Below are 18768 nucleotides of genomic sequence, written 5' to 3' on the forward strand. Positions count from 1 at the left end.
GCCATAACACCCAACAAACTCCTTGTTAAAGTAAAATTGGGGATTTTACACAGCCATTAGAAAGGATATTATGTCATTTGCAGTGAAATGGATGGATCTAGATGAAATCATGTTAAGTGAGGTAAACCAAGCTTGGACAGACAAATGGTTCATGGTTTTCTCATACATAGAAGCTCAATCTAAAATATACCAGGACATAATAAATTATACAGGTCTCTAGGCACCCCCACACAGTAAGACCGTACAAAAGAAACAGAAAGGCACAATGCCTAGTGCATATTTATTGAAATGAACTCTAGGCAAAGAAATAAGAGGCTTTTTACCTTTTGTGCTGTTTTTCTTTTTTCTTTTTCTTTTTGTTCTGTATGTTTGTCATATGTCTTTGTGAATGAAAGGGGAGGCACAGAAATAGCCAAAGAGTGGAGAAATACAGTAATGATACTCACTAGACATTATTTTGGAAAGGAACTATATAACTTGTGACTGGAGGGAAAACCTGGGAGAGAACGTGGGAAGGGGTAACATTGTCCAAAAAGAAATGTACTCTATGATTTAACTCAACACTATTTTCTGCCTTAATTCTACCCCATCTGAATTCCCACATAAAGGCTGTCTCCACTCTAAGTCTCTCTTTTATCACAATGAGGTGATGTCAGAAAGTCCCACTGCCCCTCTCTGGCTTTTAGGGCCAGGAACACTATCCAAGCAGGTGGCTTTAGGATTACAGTAAAAGAAGGCAGATATCTGTACCAAATCTAGGAAGTTTAAAGATTTGTTCAACCCCTAGAAGAAAAAACAAATGATTAAGTGGTTTATAGCTGTTATTATAAACCACTGTGATGTAATGTAACATAAACCCTTTGTAATCCCAAAGGAACAGAGCAATTTGTCAAGTCTCATGTTAAAGGACTTTCGCAAGATCCATTTTCATTGCTTATTTAACTGGCTTAATTATATTTGGATTAGGAAAAAATGGAAGTATGGAGTACTTGTCTTTATGAAAATCAACTACTGAAATTATTAAGAATTAAATCAGCAAAGGAATTGGAGACAACATAAAATGGCCACAGTAGACTTTTATCATTAGTTAGAGTGAACTGGGTCCAAAAATAATGAATGGCAAGTTCCAGAAGCTGGATCTTAGTGGTACATGCTTATAATCCTAGCTACTCATGAGGCTGAGACTTGAGGACTACAGTTTAAAACCAACCTGGGTGTGAGACACTTATCTCTACAATTAGCCACCAAAAATCCAGAAGTAGAGCTGTGGCTCAAAGTGGTAGAGTACAAACCTTGTGGGAAAAACTAAAGCATAGCACCAGGGCTTTAGTTCTAGCACAAAAAAGGAAGAAAAAAGAAGGAAAGAAGGCAAGAAAGAGAGAAAGGAAATAAAAAAAAGAGAGAGATAAAGAAAAATCCAGAAATGAGCAAACTTTGAATAACTTTCATTCAGTATGATTATAATTTTTCCACTTTATTTTTAGTGATTGTTATTAATATTTTATTGTGCCTAAGGAATAAATCAAACTTCAAATATATGTATATATATGTGTGTATATACATGTATATGTACATATTAACACACAAACACACACACACACACACACACACATATATATGGAAAAAACTAGTATATATTGGATTCAGTACTATTTGTGGTTTCAAGCATCCACTGAGATATTGAAATGTATGGTAAAGGAAGACTACAATACATCCTTTTGAAATGGCATTGTTTTAATAAAGTAGTTAGCTTAAGAGGCTAGATAAAGCTGCTATCCAAATGCTAATTTACTAAGTGGCATGATTTAGGTTAGGTCTGTGTGAATCCCCACAGATCACGAGCTGGAAGCTTGTGGCTGATGAGTACATGGTGATTAGGTCATGGTGGGTAGCACTGTAGCAAGGGACTAATGTAGTTCTCATGGGACTTTAGTTAGTTCATGCAAGAGTAAGTTTCTATAAAAAGTGAAAAACTGCTCGGGCACAGTGGCTCACGCCTGTAATCCTAACTACTCAGGAGGCTGAGATCTGAGGATCATGGTTCAAAGCCAGCCCAACAAGGAAGTCTATGAGACTCTGTTTCCAATTAACCTTTAGAAAATGGGAAGTTGGGCTTGACTCAAGGGTAGGGCGTAGCCTGGATCTGAAGAGCTCAGGGACAGTGCGCCCAGGCCGAGTTCATATCCTATGACCCACAAAAAAAAAAAAAAAAAGTGAAAACTGGTTCCCAAATCTCCTTGGCCTCCTATCCTGCTAAGTGCTAAGTGAACACTCCGCACACTTGCCTTTTTTGTCTCTACCATGTTATAACACAGGCAAGAGGTCCTGGTTGCTATGGGCTCTTGAAACACTTGGCAAAGCCAAATAACCCTCTTTTAAAAAAATATAATAGTCAGGGACTGCAAGTTTGGCCTAGTGGGAGAGTGCTTGCCTAGCATGCACAAAGACCCGGGTTCGATTCCCCGGTACCACATACATAGAAAAAAACCAGAAGTGGTGCTGAGGCTCAAGTGGTAGAGCTCTAGCCTTAAGAAAGTCCAAGGACAGTGCTCAAGCCTTGAGCCCAAGCTCAGGATTGGCAAAAAAATATGTACTCAGCCTCAGGTATTCTAAAGAAACAGAAAACAGACATCAGGTAAGAGTTTCATAACCTACTGTCACTAGACATGCAGTACTTTAAAATGCTCCTATATGTATCTTAGAGAAAATAATTACATAGGCTAGACGATATCCTTACATTAAATTATAAGTAAAACAAACATGAGTGCAATGGGAGAATATCCAGAATTCTAATGATCATTTGCAATTGAAAATTACTCAAACTATGTGGATCAATAACAATAATGAGAAAGGCAACCATAAAAATAACAAACAGTATAGCCAAAGACATCGAATGTTAGGGATGCAGCTGTGTGCATTAAGGAATGGGAGATTTATTTTAATATCCATCATCAGATTTGCAGCCTTTTTCCTTAAGCCCACTCCAGTTGAATAATACCATGCTGACTACCACAAGTGATGGGTCGTCAATCAAATTATTACTCTAAGAGCACAAATAAATAGCAGCACAAGCTCATAGGTAATCAGGAATGGAGGATACAAACACATAACACACACATAAAACTGTAAATGAATCTTACCGAATATCTGAGAGGTCACATTTGTTTCCAGCAATAGCCATTACGATGTTTTCTGGGCCATGTTCTTTTAACTCTTTAACCCATTTCTTCAAGGTATGAAATGAATCCTAAATGAAAAGTATAGATGAATCACTAAAATGATGTCTTACAATATTTCAACCAACTAGAAATACAACCCCTATGTAACTTAATGAAGAAAAATATGGAATTATTTCAACAGGAAAGGTTAGGTTTGGTGATGCATGCCTGCATAGCTATAACTGCATTCTCAAAAATAGGGGGATTGTAGTCTAGACTAGCCTGGACAGAAAAGGAGAGGAGAGGGGAAGAGAGGAGAGGGAAGAGGGAAAGAGAGGAGAGGAGAGAGGAGGGGAGAGGAAAGGAAAGGAAAGCCAAACAACAAAACAAAACAGAAACACCTTAGGAGAAATGTAGTTAATCTTAGCTAAATTGTATTTAGCCTGTAAAAATTCCTCTTCTCAGCTGGTCACTGGTAACTCATGCTTAAGAATGAATCTAACTACTCAGAAGGCCAAGATAGGGAGGATCATAGTTCCAGGCCAAACTGGGCACAAAAGGCTGATGAGATGACCATCTCAACGGAAAATCTGATCGCAAAGATGTATGCCTTCATCAGAGCTATGACAGGAAGTTGGTTGAGGTCCAGACTGCTCGAGGCCAAAACTCAAACAACAAAAGAGCTTGAGAACCTTCATGCTGATTGCAGGCATGGCTTAGTGATAGAGGACCTGTTTTAGCAAGTGGGAAGGCCTGAGTTTAAAATGTTTCTAAGCCAGGTGCTGGTGGCTCACACCTGTAATCCTAGCTGCTCAGGAGGCTGAGATCTGGAAGTCTCTGAGACTCTTATTTCCAATTAACCATAGAAAACTGGAAGTGGAACTGTGACTCAAAAGTGGTAGAGTAGTAGACTTGAGCTGAAGAGCTCAAGGACAGCACCCAGGCCCAGAGATCAAGCCTCATGACTGACACACACACATACAGAACAATGGTTTTAAATTTTTCAAAATTAAAATTTGAAGTCATTGAAAATATACTACACAACTTGTGGGGGTTGGGGAGGGAAGGGGGAAAACTAGGAGAGCACAAGGAAAGAGGTGATACTGTCCAAAAGGAAATATACTCGAGGTCGGACTTATATAACTGTAACCTCTTTGTACGTTACTTTTATAATAACAATAAAATGATGTTAAGAAAATTGCATTTGTAATTCTCTTCTACATGCAATATTACTTTAAAAATCATAGCCTTGACTCTCCATGAATAAGAGTAGTGGGACCACACTATATGCATGCCTAAGTCAGAAAGGAAATGAAAGGCAATGCACCTGTTTGGAGTTCTATCTTACCCTGGGAACTGTTCCACACAGCCCTCCTCTAGGACAGAGGCCGAGGTGGGTATCACCTCAGTGAGAGACAGTTAAGATTTGTAGAAGGCAGCAGCAGTGGCTCCCTCAGCTACGAGGCATGAGCACTGAGTCATCTTTCCAAGGGAAAACAAAATAATTCATCAAGCACTGGTGGCTCTTGTCTACAATCCTAGTTACTCAGGAGGCTGAGATCTGAGGATTACTGTTTAAAGAGAGTTCAGGTAGGAACATCTGTGAGATTTTATCTTCCCTTAAGCACACAAAATCTGGAAATGGAGCTGTGGCTCAAGTGGTAGATCACTAGCTTTGAGAATAAAAACTCAGGGATAGTGCTGACTGTAATAGGAAAGAAAGAATTTAATTTGCCTGAATAAAGGAAGATGTCACAAGGCCACTGTATTTTTTTTATGAATAGCTTAGAGCCTTACCACAAATATTAATAATACATTGCTATTACATATACCCAAGTCCCTCATTTGAAGGAGGCTCAGTGAATTCCTGAAACCCAGCCCCATCTACACTATCTTTTATCTTTGTATATGTGCCTATGATAAAGTTTAAAAGTCAGGTACAGAAAGAATGAACAAAAATGGAGTTACTATTACAATACAAGTAAAAAAAAAGTTACTTAGAATGTATGACTTGTTTGCTTCCAGAATTTTCCGTTTAATTTTTTTGGGTAGTAGTTGACCTTGAGTAACTAAAGGCACAGAGAGTAAAATTACAGATGAAGGGGACAGCTGTATACACACACATTTACCTTTACACATATAAATAATATTCTTGGCCTTTTGTGTGTGTGTGCCAGTCCTAAGGCTTGAACTTAGTTGGTAATGAGTACAGTCCCTTAGCTTTTTCACTTGAGGCGGCACTCTACCACTTGAGCCACAGCTCCAGTTTTGACTTTTTTGATAACTAATTGAATATAAGAATCCCATGGGGCTGGGAGTTTGGCCTAGTGGTAGAGTGCTTGCCTAGCATGCACGAAGACCCAGGTTCGATTCCTTGGTGCCACATACTTAGAAAAAGCCAGAAGTGGTGCTGAGGCTCAAATGGTACAGCTCTAGACTTGAGAAAAGTCCAAGGACAGTGCTCAGGCCCTGAGCTTAAGCCCAGGACTAGCAAAAAAAAAAAAAAAAAAAAAGAATCCCATGGTTTTGTGCTGGCAGTATGGCATAGTGGTAGTGTTTGCCTATCATGCATGAAGCCTGGGTTCGATTCCTTGGTACTACACACACAGCAAAGGCCAGAAGTGGTGCTGTGGCTCAAGTGGCAGAGCTCTCATTAGCCTTGAGAAAGCTCAAGAACAGGGCCCAGGCCCTGAGTTCAAGCCCCAGGACTGGCAAAAAAAAAAAAAAAGAACCACATGGTCTTCACACATTGATCCTCAGATTCCAGCCTCCTGAGTGGCTGGAATTATAGTATGAAGCACCAGCACACGGCCATCCTTGACCTTTAAAGTCAACTAAATTACAGGAAAAAAAAAGTAATCTAGGATGACAAAACACCTAGAAGAGCTGACTTCTGGAGAGTAGCAGTGGCAGGCATGCCTCCTCTCCAGAAAACAATCACTTATTTAAAAAGAAGAGAATACTCGTCTCTGCTTGCTGAAGGTCCCTGCGCTGGGACACTGGCCTCTTGAGCCCTGGGGTCGCCTCACCTGTTTGGTGATGTCATACACGATGACAGCCGCCGCCGACCCGCGATAGTACATGGGCGCCAGAGAGTGGAACTGGGGAGACAAGGAACAGCATTAGGTCCCGGAGAAGGAACGGGTTTTCAGCAATCGCAGAGTAAGTACTATCTCTGTATTCTACGCCTTCCCAAAAGGTTCTCTAAATTTCTCTTCGGATTCTTTGATATGAACCCCTACATTCTGTTCCCCAACTACACACATAGGCCCTTGTGGTTTAGAGACCACAAAAATCTCCTCTTGGGCAAAAACCCATAAACACATTTCACTTTAAATCCTGTGAATTTGCTTTTCTCTACTGCTCATCATTTATCTAATATGATCAACCCACGGCAGTGTCAGAACTACACACCAACGAGAAAAGACACGGTCTGAGCAGGTAAACAAGGCCAGCAAAGCCAAAAGGCTGGCTGTGGTGGTGGTGAATGAACATGCCCCCTCCCCAGCCCCGCCCCGTCCTCAGCCCCGCCCCCTCCGCGGCCCCGCCCCGTCCTCAGCCCCGCCCCCTCCGCGGCCCTGCCCAGTCCTCAGCTTCGACCTGCCCAGTGCAGCCAGCCACCTCCCTCTTCCACCCCTGGTAACTGGTAGAGTTTCCTCCCCTACAGGAGGTCTACAGTAAAGAGGGCTGGGGTGTTGTACTTCATTCTAAAACCTGACCACTGGTAGCACTGGGTCCTGGATAAGGTGTTCTCAGACATGTACATTTCATGTGCGCTGTCAAGGAAGCACATTCATTCTTGGTTTTATTTTTTATTTATTATTTTGTGTGTGTGTGTGTGTGTGTGTGTGTGTGTGGGTGGGTGGGTCCTAGGGCTTGAACTGAGGACCTAGGCCCTGTCCCTGAGCTTGAGCTTGCCTTTTCCACCCCTGCAAATCAAGGATAGTACTCTACCACTTGAGCCACAGCTTCACTTCCAGCTTTTTAGTGGTTAATTGGAGATAAGAGTCTTGGACTTTCCTATCCTGGTTGGCTTTATACCACCACTTTCAGATCTCAGCCTCCTGCAGAGCTAGGATTATAGGTATGAGCCACTAGTACCTGGCTTCTTTGCTTGTTTTTTAAAATGCAAAAATATCATAGAAGGGTTTGAAAGTCCATTAAGACAGGATAACTCAACTTCAGAGTAAGGGATAAAACTTACACAAAGAAAAGCACATAGGAAGAAGTATAAATTATCAATAGATGTCCAATTAACATAAAAGACTGATGATAAAACAGACAGTTCTTTATTAAATACTACGAATTCAGCAAGATGCTGTTGGTCTGAAAACCAGGAAACAAGCCTTCACCAGACAATGATCTGCCAACAGGCTGATGTTAGATTTCCCATGTTCTCTAACAGTGAGGGATACAGGTTTGTTGTTTAAATTACTCAATCACTAGTATTTTGGGATGTGTGTGTGTGTGTGTGATGGAATATCCCATAATTATTAAAATAATGAGGATTTTTATTTATAGGATAGGATATATTTAGCTGGGCACTGGTGACTCACACCTGTAATCCTAGTTACACAGCAGGTTTAGATTTGAGGGTTAAAGTTACAACCAGTCCAGGCAGAAAAGTCTTTTGAGATTCGTATCTCCAATTAACCAGCAAAAAATCAGAAATGGGGTATGGCTCAAGTGGTAGAGTGCCAGCCTTGAGCAAAAAATTCAAGTGAGAGCAAGAGGCCCCAAGTTTCAGTCCCAATATGGGCACAAAATTATAACAACAAAAGGTGGCTCACACCTATAATCCTAGCTATTCAGGAGGCTGAGATATGAGAATCATAGTGCAAATCCAGCCAGGGCAGAAGTCTTTATGAGACTCTTACCCCGCATTGACCACTCAAAAACCAGAAGTAGCACTGAAGCAAAAAAGTGGTAGAGCAAAAGAGTTCAGGGACAGTGCCCAGTCCATGAGTTCAAGCCCCATGTCCCCCCAAAAGATACCAGACCTCCTGTGAAAATAAAAATATAGTCTCAAGGTAGCATATGTATGAAGCATACATCAAGTGACAAAATGTTAATGATAGGATATCAAATAATTTAAATACATTCCTTGTAAAACTGTGCAGTATAAATTTTTACATGTTTTAAGACATTTTCTTTTATTCTTCCAGTCCTGGGGTTTGAACTCAGGCCCTGGACCCTGTCCCTATGCTTCTTTGGCTCAAAGTTAGCACTCTCCCACTTGAGCCATAGGGCCACTTCTAGTTTTTTTCTGTTTATGTGATATTGAGGAATCGAATCTAGGGTTTTGTGCATACTAGGCAAGCACTCTAGCACTAAACCATATTTCCAGCCCTTCTTACACAGTTTAAGTTAAAATTTAGAAGCACCCTTAAACAATTTGGAATTTGAGAGAGAAAAGATGGATCCCAAAGCTTTGCTAACTAACAGCACAACCATACTTATTCATTCTATTTTCCACTGGATGCCAAACAGAAGTGACCGCACTTGGCAATCAGAGGTCTATACTCAACTAAGAAATACTGGAGAGAAGCTCTCAATGGATGAAGGGAGCAGGCCATCCCCAGTTTTGCTAGCCTTTTCCCTGAAGAAAAATCACCCTGGAACCTCTGTGATCTTCAGAAAAGAGGAAAGAATCTACTGAAGCTCAGCCTGAACCAAGAAGCTCACAGCTGAACCAGGCAGTGGCCAGAGATGTGGATAGACCTTGGCTCTGCCACTCTCCTCTGTCCAAGAAACATCACTCCAGATCTCATGGGAGGATAACTCCCATTTGCCAAGCGTGCCTTTCCATGTTCACTGACTAGCCCACCCCTGTGCTTGTCATAAGCACTAATCTTCCATAAACTCATGTGTAGTCCAGCTTCTGGCAAAAGCACTCCTCACACATCAAAAAACAATCTGAAAGCCTGACCAGAAGGGAAAAAGCAATATGCCTTGAAACACTGCTGCTTTGCTAAGGGTAGGGAGTGTATACAAAGTGTCCTTTCAACCCAAGGATACAAAATGCCTAGTCTTTTCAAAATAGCTTCCACGTAAGGAAGAAAGTCAGTCCAGACTTCATTTCTTAAAAATCAAGACACTAGTAACTCTGACACCAGAGGCAAACTGCGGATGTAGCTCCTCACAGAGTTCCTTTCAGGCTCTGATGCCATGTACTGCATCTCAAATGGCTACTGATGTGCAGGCCTCATGAATTATTGAAAAGATCTCCATTCATGATGCATTACACATTCTTCCTTCCTCCAAACGGAATCACTTTGAAATAAATCTGCTGGTGAAGCCACTTAAGAGGACTTTATTTCTGGAGATGTGGGGGTTTCAATGAGTTGAAAGTTCATATTTAGTTCCAAACCCGATAATGCATTGACCAATACTAATATTTATAGAGGACAAAAAGATTAAATCACATCTAGGCTACAATCTCTCTCTCCAATATATAAATATATATACTTCTCTCATACAAATAGAAAACAAATTGCACAGAGTCAGCCTCTGACCAACATAACAACATTCAATTTCCCAGAGGTCAGAATCAAGATTGATGGACTGAATGCTCAGAAGTTAAAAAAAAAAAAAAAAAGGGCTTCCAGGAAGAAGTTCACAGCCACAGAGGTGATGAAGCTTTATTTTTCTATTTCACCTTGAAAGGTTATTTGAAAATCAGCACAACAGCTATCATTTCAAAACAGCTTCTTTAACTATCCAATGAAATATTTTCAAATTTGAGTGGCTAGATAACTTTCAAGCATCATTTATTTACTTAAAAACAGTCCAGAGAATTATAAAAAAGACAATCTGTGTCTTCAGAAGAAATGACAGTTTGGGATCTTTGGGTATACACCATTTGGTGTTTCATTGCTGAGTATGCTCATGATAAGAGTTCTAGATGGGGCTGGGCGCGGTGGCTCATGCCTGTAACCCTAGCTACTCAGGAGGCTGAGATCTGAGGATCAAGGTTCATAGCAGTCTGGGCACTAAAGACCAAGAGACTCTTATCTCCAATTAACATCTAGAGAACTGGAAGTGGCACTGTTGCTCAAGGGGTAGAGCAGTAGCCTTGAGCTAAAGAGCTCAGGGATAATGCCCCGGCCCAGACCCAGGTGTGTGTGTGTGTGTGTGTGTGTGTGTGTGTGTGTGTGTGTGTGTGTGAGACAGAGAGAGAGACAGACAGACAGACAGACAGACAGACCGAGACCGAGACAGAGAGGAATAGACTTCCAACATTTTGAGTTTCTTAGACTCTTCAGTTTCATGGATATGTGCTTTATCAGTCAGCTTTCCATTATTATACAAATTCCTGAGATGACCATCTTAGAAAAAGGGTTCATTCTGGCTCATAGTTTTGGAGGTTCTAGTCTCTGTCCACTGGCTCTGTGGCTTTGGGCCTGTGATAAGACAACACATTCTGGTGGGAGTACATGATAGACAAAAGCCTTTTACTTCCCCAGGGACCAGAGAACAAAAGAAAGGAATAAGGGCCAGGAGTTTGGCCTAGTGGTACAGTGCTCACTTAGCAGGCACAAAGACCCAGGTTTGATTCCTCAGTACCACATACCTAGGTCAAGTTGGAAGTGGTGCTGTGTGGATCAAGTAGTAGGGCTCTAGCCTTGAGAAAGCCCAAGAACAGAGCTTAGGCCCCGAGTTTAAGCCATAGGACTGGAAAAAAGATGAAGAAGAAGAATAAGGAGGGGGGCAGGGAAGGAAAAGGAGGAAGAGGAGGAGGAGGAGGAGGAAGAGGAGGAAGGAAGAGGAGGAGGAGGGAATAAGAAAGGATCAGAGTGCCACAAATCCTTCAAGGACATGCCCCTAGTGACATAAGGGCCACCTCTCGGGGACCAATCTCTTTAACACATAGGCTTTCAGGAGACACTCAATACCCAAGTTGTAGCAGATGCTAAATCTATCCCTTCCACCAGCAAGTGGCAAAAGGACAGATAGGCATGATCTTTTTGGAAAGCAACTGGACATCTTTAGTCTTAAACTTGGGTTCAATAATTCCACCTTTAAAGGAATAATCAGAGATTTCCTAGATTGTCACAAAGTCACCAAAATGTCACTCTAGCACTGGTTAGGCTGGAAAACGACAGTATAACAAATTTTAGTATAACCATACAGAATACTGGATGAAAAATTCACAAGATTTTTTTATGATGATGATGATGATAATGTAATGATAATGATGTAGTTGTACAAAGGGATTATAAATCCCTAAGTCAGGTTATGAGTACAGTGTTTTTGGTTAGTGTCACTTCTTCCTTCATTCCACAGTGAAGCTTTTGAAAACCAGTTCATGACACATGAGCCAAGATTATATAACCCAGTATTTTCACAAGGACCTTCTGCAGAACAAGCTTGTGAGATGCAATTTGAAAAGAAGATACCCTGGTAAATACAACATAAGAAACACACATGTAATAATGCTCAACAAGAAGCTTATAATGCCTACAGTTTTATCACTGCATTCAAGGCAGGTAAAAATGAAACCTATTTTAATTCTTTACTTACTTTGTTAACCTTTTCTCAAGTAGTGTTTATTAACATCCAGGACCTAGCCAGGCACTGTGGCTCATCCCTAGAATCCTAGCTACTACAGAGGCTGAGATCAAAGCCAGCCCAGGCAGAAAGCCCATGATACTCATTTCTAATTAAGCAGCAAAAAGTCTGATGTGGAGGTATAGCTTAAGTGGTAGAGCCACTAGCCTTGAGCAAAAACAAACAAGTGAGACCATGAGGCCTCAAGTTCAAGTACTTGCTTTTCCTGCTCTGGATTCACCAGTGTCTTCCTTATAGCACAACTCCATGTTCCTACTTCCTGTCTGAAGGATTTGCCTCTTTCCTTTCAGCCCAACCTTTTTATTATGTAGCCAAAGACGGAAGATGAAGGACTGATTCTTGCCTTATTTTCTTGGGTCAGGTAAGACACCAGGCTCAAACCAACAGGCTTCACTATATGCCAGTCCACAGGCAGGTACGCCAATCTAGGCCTGGCCAAGGACACTGCTCCTGGCCCCAAAGAAACCACAGCTCGTTTTTATTTTCTGCTTCCTTCTTAAGTCCTATATAAGCCCACCCTAAAATCCAGTCCATAGCACAATCTCCAATCCCACGGGAAGGGCTGTGCCCAGGCTGTTCCTTAATAAACAGTCCTCGCCTGTGGACTATCCAGTCCAGCCTATTTCTTCCCCATTCTCCTCCATTTTCCTAACACTGTTGGATTGTGTAAACACACAATACACACACACACACACACACACACACACACACACACACACACACACACAGAGCTTATCAATACAATGAAAGTATTATTCCAGGAAAACTCCTAATCCTTCAGACCACTCAGTCTGCTTTAGGCAAAATTCCCTAAATGCAGGTTTTTCAAGTGCATCATAAACTTCCCAGCATCAGTGACATCCTGCAGGTCAGGAATGTGCAATAGTGGGAAATACATCACATTTCCAAACAAGCACAGCTCCAGTTGGACTCTGCCTCTCCAGTCCTCAAGTCAGAACACTTTGGCATCAGAGCCTGCAACTTGCAGAATGGATTTTTCAAAGCATGATTTCTAAAGAAATCTGTCTCTGGTGAGTCAGACTGTAGCCGGAGCACCAATTCCAGGGTAGGAGCAGCCTGCAGATTGGTCTCAGGTGCCAACTCCCTGTCAACATTCTCACTCTCCCCAGGAATGCAGGCTCAGGCAAGGCCAGGGAGATTCAAGGGCAGAAGGATTCAAACAAAGAAGGAAGCAGTGGAAGAAAATTCCGGACATTCCCCAAATTCTCAGCTGGCAGAAGTTGAATGGGAAAAAAAAGTGCCTTACTGAAGGTTCTTTTTGTACCATTCAGAAGAGCTGTCACTTTCACATAGGCCCCTCTCTTCACAGAAAAGCACAGGGCTTAGTTAGTATGCCAGCCCGGACATCCTGAAACCTAACAGAAAAGGGGCCAGGAGGATAGTATACCAAATTACAAACAACAGTTATTTCTAACTAAAGGCACTAGAAAACATATCAGCATTTGCTTGATTATTTCTGAATTATATTTTAAACATTTCAATATTTTAACACGATACATGATTTCTATACTAACAAAGGATGTTGATTTCTTTTTTTTTTTTCTTTCCTTTTCTTCTTCCTCCCTATCCCCCTTAATGTGGCATTAAAGCTAGAGAGTTTCCTCAGAACCCAGGGATACATGACATCTTAAGAAAGCTCAATTGGAGGTGACTTAGGCCCCTTTTGACAGGTGCAATAGAAACTTTCTTCAATTAAAAAATGATAAGAAGTGCACCAAACACCTGCTTACTCTTATGTGCGTGTGCACACGCACACACACACACGATTTTTAATTCAAAAAAAATTTTTTTACTGTTGTTGTAAAGATTAAATACAGAGGAGCTGTAGATACATGAATCAGGTAATACGTACAATTCTTTTTCTTGCCAGGCCTGGGGCTTGAACTCAGAGTCCAGACACTGTCCTTGGACATTTTTTTGCTCAAGGCTAGCCACTTGAGCCACAGTACCACTTCCGGCATTTTCTGAGTAAGTGGTTACGAGGAATTGAACCCAGGGCTTCATGCATGCTAGGCAAGCATTCTACCACTAGGCTATGCTCCAGGCCCCATGAGTATAATTCTTTTTGAACCATGTCTTCCATTCCCTCACTCTCTCCCAGTTTTTTCCTCCCATCTGTCACTCACAAGTTGCACAGCATGTTTTTCCATATAGTGTGTAGTGTGTGCCACTGTTGTATTTGTTTACCCCTTGTTGACAGGTGATTGTTAAAAGGCAGTGAGTGAATCACGGTGCTGGTGCTTAATAACTATAATCCTAAACTACGTAAGAGGCTGAGTTCTGAGGACTGTGGTTCAAGGCCAGCCTGGACAAACAAGTCCTGAGAACTCTTATCTCCTATTAACCAGCAAAACGCCAGAAGTGAAGGTATGGCTCAAGTAGTAGAGCCATAGCCTTGAACAAAAAACCTCAGGGCCACTACCCAGACCCTGGGTGGGCACACACAAACACCCACAAAAATGTCATTTATCCTTTGAGTAGAACAAAGCCACTCCATCATATAAGGCCTTAGCACCTCCCTCTTGCACTCGTTCTGTCCTCACCAAACACAAACATCTGCTTCGATTCCTACCCAACAACTTAAAAAAGAAGCACAAAACTGGAGAATTCACACTAATCAAGACAGCAGTGCTGGCATAAGTGAGAGAGAAAATAAGAAAGCACTCAGGGCCCCTGGAACAGCATCCTTGGCTAGGAGGCTGAAACTAGATGCGAAAGAGACATGCTTTAGAACATCTAGTCTCTGCCTTCCCTAGCCACTTCTAGTTTCCATAACCTGCCCATGACCCTGGGGAGAGGGTTTGCAGAAGGGACTTGACTAGGAATTAACAAGCACTCAGAATGGTGTAGGATTTGACCAATGAAATGTTACCTTTCAAAACACTTAATGATAACATGGGTAATGAGTCAGAGCACAGTCCAGGTTATAGGAGCCTCTACATTCAGAGCCACTGAGGAGGAGACAGACAGAGGCAAAGAGAACTGAAGACTGACAAGAGCAGCAGTAGCAGATAGGTCTTTCTCTTCCAAATGAAATGCTTCACAGAAGGGATTCACTGTTTCACTGAATTCCCAAGACAAGAATCTGAGACTACAGCATCACTGGCAGTAAACCTGCAACACTAGCTGGCATTGTCTACCACTGAGCTGCATCGTGAAATATTAAGCAGCCTGGCTGCTATGGGGGTTGCAATCCTAGTGTCTCTGTCAGCTGCCAAGCCAAAAGGGCTTTGTGGGTTCACCTCACTGCAACAGCAGAAAATCTGTATTGCAAGGATGAGAATCCAGATCTAATAAAGAGAGAAGAAAGCGTGGGAGGATCAGTTATTTTTCAACAAGAGCACTGAAACAATAGTCTTTCCAATAAATCCTGCCACGACAACCAAACAAACATACACAAAGTGAAGTTAGGCTGGCTACTGGTGGCTCATGCCGGTAATCCTAGCTACCCAAGAGGCTGAGATCTGAAGATTGCAGTTCAAAGTGAGCTCAAGCATTAAAGTCCAGGGACTGTTACCCCAATTAGCTACCAGGAAGTGAGGCTGTGGCTCCAGTGCTAGCCTTGAGCACAAAAGCTCAGGGAATAGTGCCTAGGCCCTAAATTTAAACCCCTGAAAAGTAAAGTTAGGTCTCTCCACAAAAAATGCCCAGAGATGAACTCCAAATGAATCTTAGAATTATGAGTTAAAACCATGAAACTCTTGATATAAAACATAGGAGTACATCTTGGAGGTCTTGGGTTAACAGATCAGTGCTGGTGAAAACACAAAGAAACTTCATGTTCCACATTCTGACAGGAATCATAAAATGATCCAGCCACTTTGGGAAAAAGTCATAGTTCATCTAAATGCAATAGACTTACCATTTGACCCAACAAATCCACTCTCAGATATGTACCCAAGATATAAAAACATTCACATACATACAACATCTTGCTATTGAATGCTCAAAGTGTCATTATTCATGATAGTCAGAAAAGTGGAAATAATCCAAATGTTTATCAAGTGATAAATAAGCAAAATAGGAGCATTTCTAGTTTGAAAATCCAAAATCCAAAATGCTTCAAACTCTGAAACCTGCAAAGTGACATGATACTACCAGGAAAATCCCATACCTGACCTCTTGTGTCGGGTGATAGGCAAAACCCAGGTGCACAAAAATACTGTGCAAAGTCATCTGCAGGCTATGTGTATAAAGTGTTCATGAGACATAAATGAACTTAGGGTTTAGGCTTGGCTCCTACCCTAAGATGGCTCAATGTTTATGTAAATGTTCCAGAAGCCCTAGAACTCAGAAAGCTGAAATAGGGACCGGGAGTTTGGCCTAGTGGTAAAGTGCTTGCCTAGCATGCATGAAGACCCGGGTTCGATTCCTAGGTACCACATACATAGAAAAAAGCCGGAAGTGGTGCTGAGGCTCAAGTGGTAGAGCTCTAGCCTTGAGAGAGTCCAAGGACAGTGCTCAGGCCCTGAGCTCAAGCCCAGGACTGGCAAAAAAAAAAAAAAAAAAAAAGCTGAAATACTGGCCATAAGAATATTGGCTAAGGAATTCTCACCTTGAATATATACCCAAAGGCATGCTATTTGGTCATCAATAGGAGAGAAGAAAACAAAAGGAGAAAAGAAGGGAGGAAAGAGCCAATCTTGCCCAACCTGAAATTTCCTTTGGACATTTTCCTACAGGCGCTAAAATGAGTTTTCCTTTGACTTTTCCAGAAAGTTTTGTCCAACAGAATTTCCTTTAAAACCTTGAAGTTGCTAATAATATATTTCAATTGACATATTTAAACTTTGTCCCATGTAGTTTTTGTAACACTGTATTGTTCAAGGGATGCTAAAATAAATTGAGTATCTAAAAAAAAGCAAACAAAATTGAAGCTGTCCAAAAATGTTCAATTCTTCATGGCTTTTAAGAGATATTTACTACTTCCTCTGTCTTAAGATGGGTCCTGGGCCATGTTGGAAAACGATTTAGATGAGCCCAGTTGAGCGCTTAGGTTGTGGGATGCTCTTTTTCTTCGGCAAGAGACCTCTCCCTTGGTCCCTTCTCACAGCACAGTGCCATAACAGACTCATTCCACTTCTCTGAGAATTCATAATCGGTTATGCTGACATTGTTTTTCAGATACTCCTTAAGGGCCATCGAAGCTTCTTCTGCTCTCTGAGCCAAGGCATGAGTATGGGTAGAAATACCATGCACATTCTCACCCCTGGAGTTCCCTGGCACCATGGAGCGTTTTCATTGCCCAAGAAGTCCCGTGAGTAGTAGGAGCTGCAGTCTCTCTGGCTAGGGTGCAGATCCCAGACCTGGATCCCAAGTCAACAGACACCACACAGCCTAAGGCAGCGCCCCACAACAAGAACGTTTTTTTTTTTAATTTCATACATTTATTGTTTTTTTTAATATTTTATTGTGATTAATAGAAGGCTTACATTATATTCACCAGATAGAAGGTGCATAACTTCACAAATATTGATACCCTTTCTCATGACATGGTCCCCATCTCCCTCCCACCCTCCCCCCACTTATCTTGATTTCCCCCTTCCCTAATCAAATTTCAAATAACTTATTAAGCACATATAAAATATATCAGATAAGGTGAAATATTGTAACAATATGAGATAACCAAGGGATGGCAAAAGAGATGAGAAATAACATAGTATATTGAGGACAACAGTCACTCATTATATGGCTTTTGTTTTCTTCTCCTGGAAGTCCTTACATTTAGTGTCATACTATTTGGCCTATTGTCTCTAGATTTTGTTCTATTGTAAATCTCTACTAGGAGAGCCCAAGGTTTCTACTGATTATGACAAATGAGGGAGACTATTGGGCCTACGTTCCTTTGAGTCTGGCTTACTTCACTTAATGTTTTTTTATGTCTTTCCATTTTCTTACAAATGGGGCGATGTCGTTCTTTCTGTCAGCAGCATAGAATTTGATTCTGCATAAATACCACATCTTGCTGATCCACTCATCAACTAAGGGATATCTGGGTTAGTTCCATATCTTTGCTATGATAAGTAGTGCTTCAATGAACATCATTGTGCTAGTGGATTTAGTATGCCCTTGTTTCTTTATGGTTGCGTAAATGCTAAGTAGTGGAATTGCTCAGCAAGAATGTTCTTAAACAGTGTTTGCAACTGTTCTATCAGGAGAAAGATATTAAAAAAATAAAGTCTGCCATACTAGAGTTTGAACTCAGGGCTCTATATTTGCTAGGCAGGTACTCTACCACTTGAGCCATGTCTCCAGCTATTTTTGCTTTGGTTATTTTTGTGATAGAGCGATACTATTTTCCCAGGCTGGCCTACTTACATTTCCCACACAGCTGGAAAAAACAGATATGTGCCACTATGTCTTAGCCTTCACCAGTCATTTTTAATAGCAATGGTGATAGTATATGCCCTAGTCTAAATAGAAAACCAAAGAACAAAGTCCAAATTGAACTGCATGGGAAAGTGTGACTTGCTGACACATTAGGAGAAGAGTCTTACCTCCCTAACACAGATTCTGACTGTGCGAGTTGGCAGACAGAACTCTCCCAGGACCACTCTGGGTACATTCACCCCAAGAGGCCTGCTGACCTTCCTACCCTGCTCTCTTCACATCTTGTTGTGAAGTAGAATCTGCCTAAGTACAGTGCAAAGGGTACAGGTGGAAATCTTGCATTGTTCACATAGATAAAGAAGCCCAACAGCCTTTATCCCTTCCCACTACCCTTATGGGAGCTATCAATGAATGGATAGATCTTGAAAAGGTTAAGCTGCTACCAATGTGGATGCAATGGTCAGCTGAAAACACACTTAAAATCCATATTAATGGTGGCATTCTATGGATTTCTAGAAGAATAAGACAGGAAGCCCAAGCTACATGGTAGAGTGAAGAAAGCAATAAAGAAAGCAAAATGTGGGTGGCTTAGGGAGCTGGATGCTTTCTTCATATAAAGAAGAAATGGAGGAGGATTCCTTTTACACTTCCAGGAGTCAAAGCAATTATTCCAGTACTTGAGTTTGTG

At 41.4% G+C, this 18768-nt stretch overlaps 1 protein-coding gene across 1 annotated transcript in view; it reads right to left on the minus strand.

The window, feature by feature from the left end:
- The window catches only part of Rab31 (RAB31, member RAS oncogene family), a 116710-nt gene that overhangs the window by 41397 nt on the left and 56545 nt on the right, over nt 1–18768 (minus strand). The window contains exons 4-5 of the mRNA XM_090353516.1: nt 6188–6259; nt 3141–3247 (exon numbers count right to left, since the gene is read on the minus strand). Coding sequence (XP_090209642.1) covers nt 3141–3247; nt 6188–6259 — 179 coding nt within the window. The remainder of the gene's footprint in view (nt 1–3140; nt 3248–6187; nt 6260–18768) is intronic.

The sequence above is a fragment of the Megascapheus bottae genome, chromosome 19 (genome assembly GCF_031878675.1).
Source record: "Megascapheus bottae isolate mThoBot1 chromosome 19, mThoBot2.hap1, whole genome shotgun sequence".
NCBI classification, from domain to species: domain Eukaryota; kingdom Metazoa; phylum Chordata; class Mammalia; order Rodentia; family Geomyidae; genus Megascapheus; species Megascapheus bottae.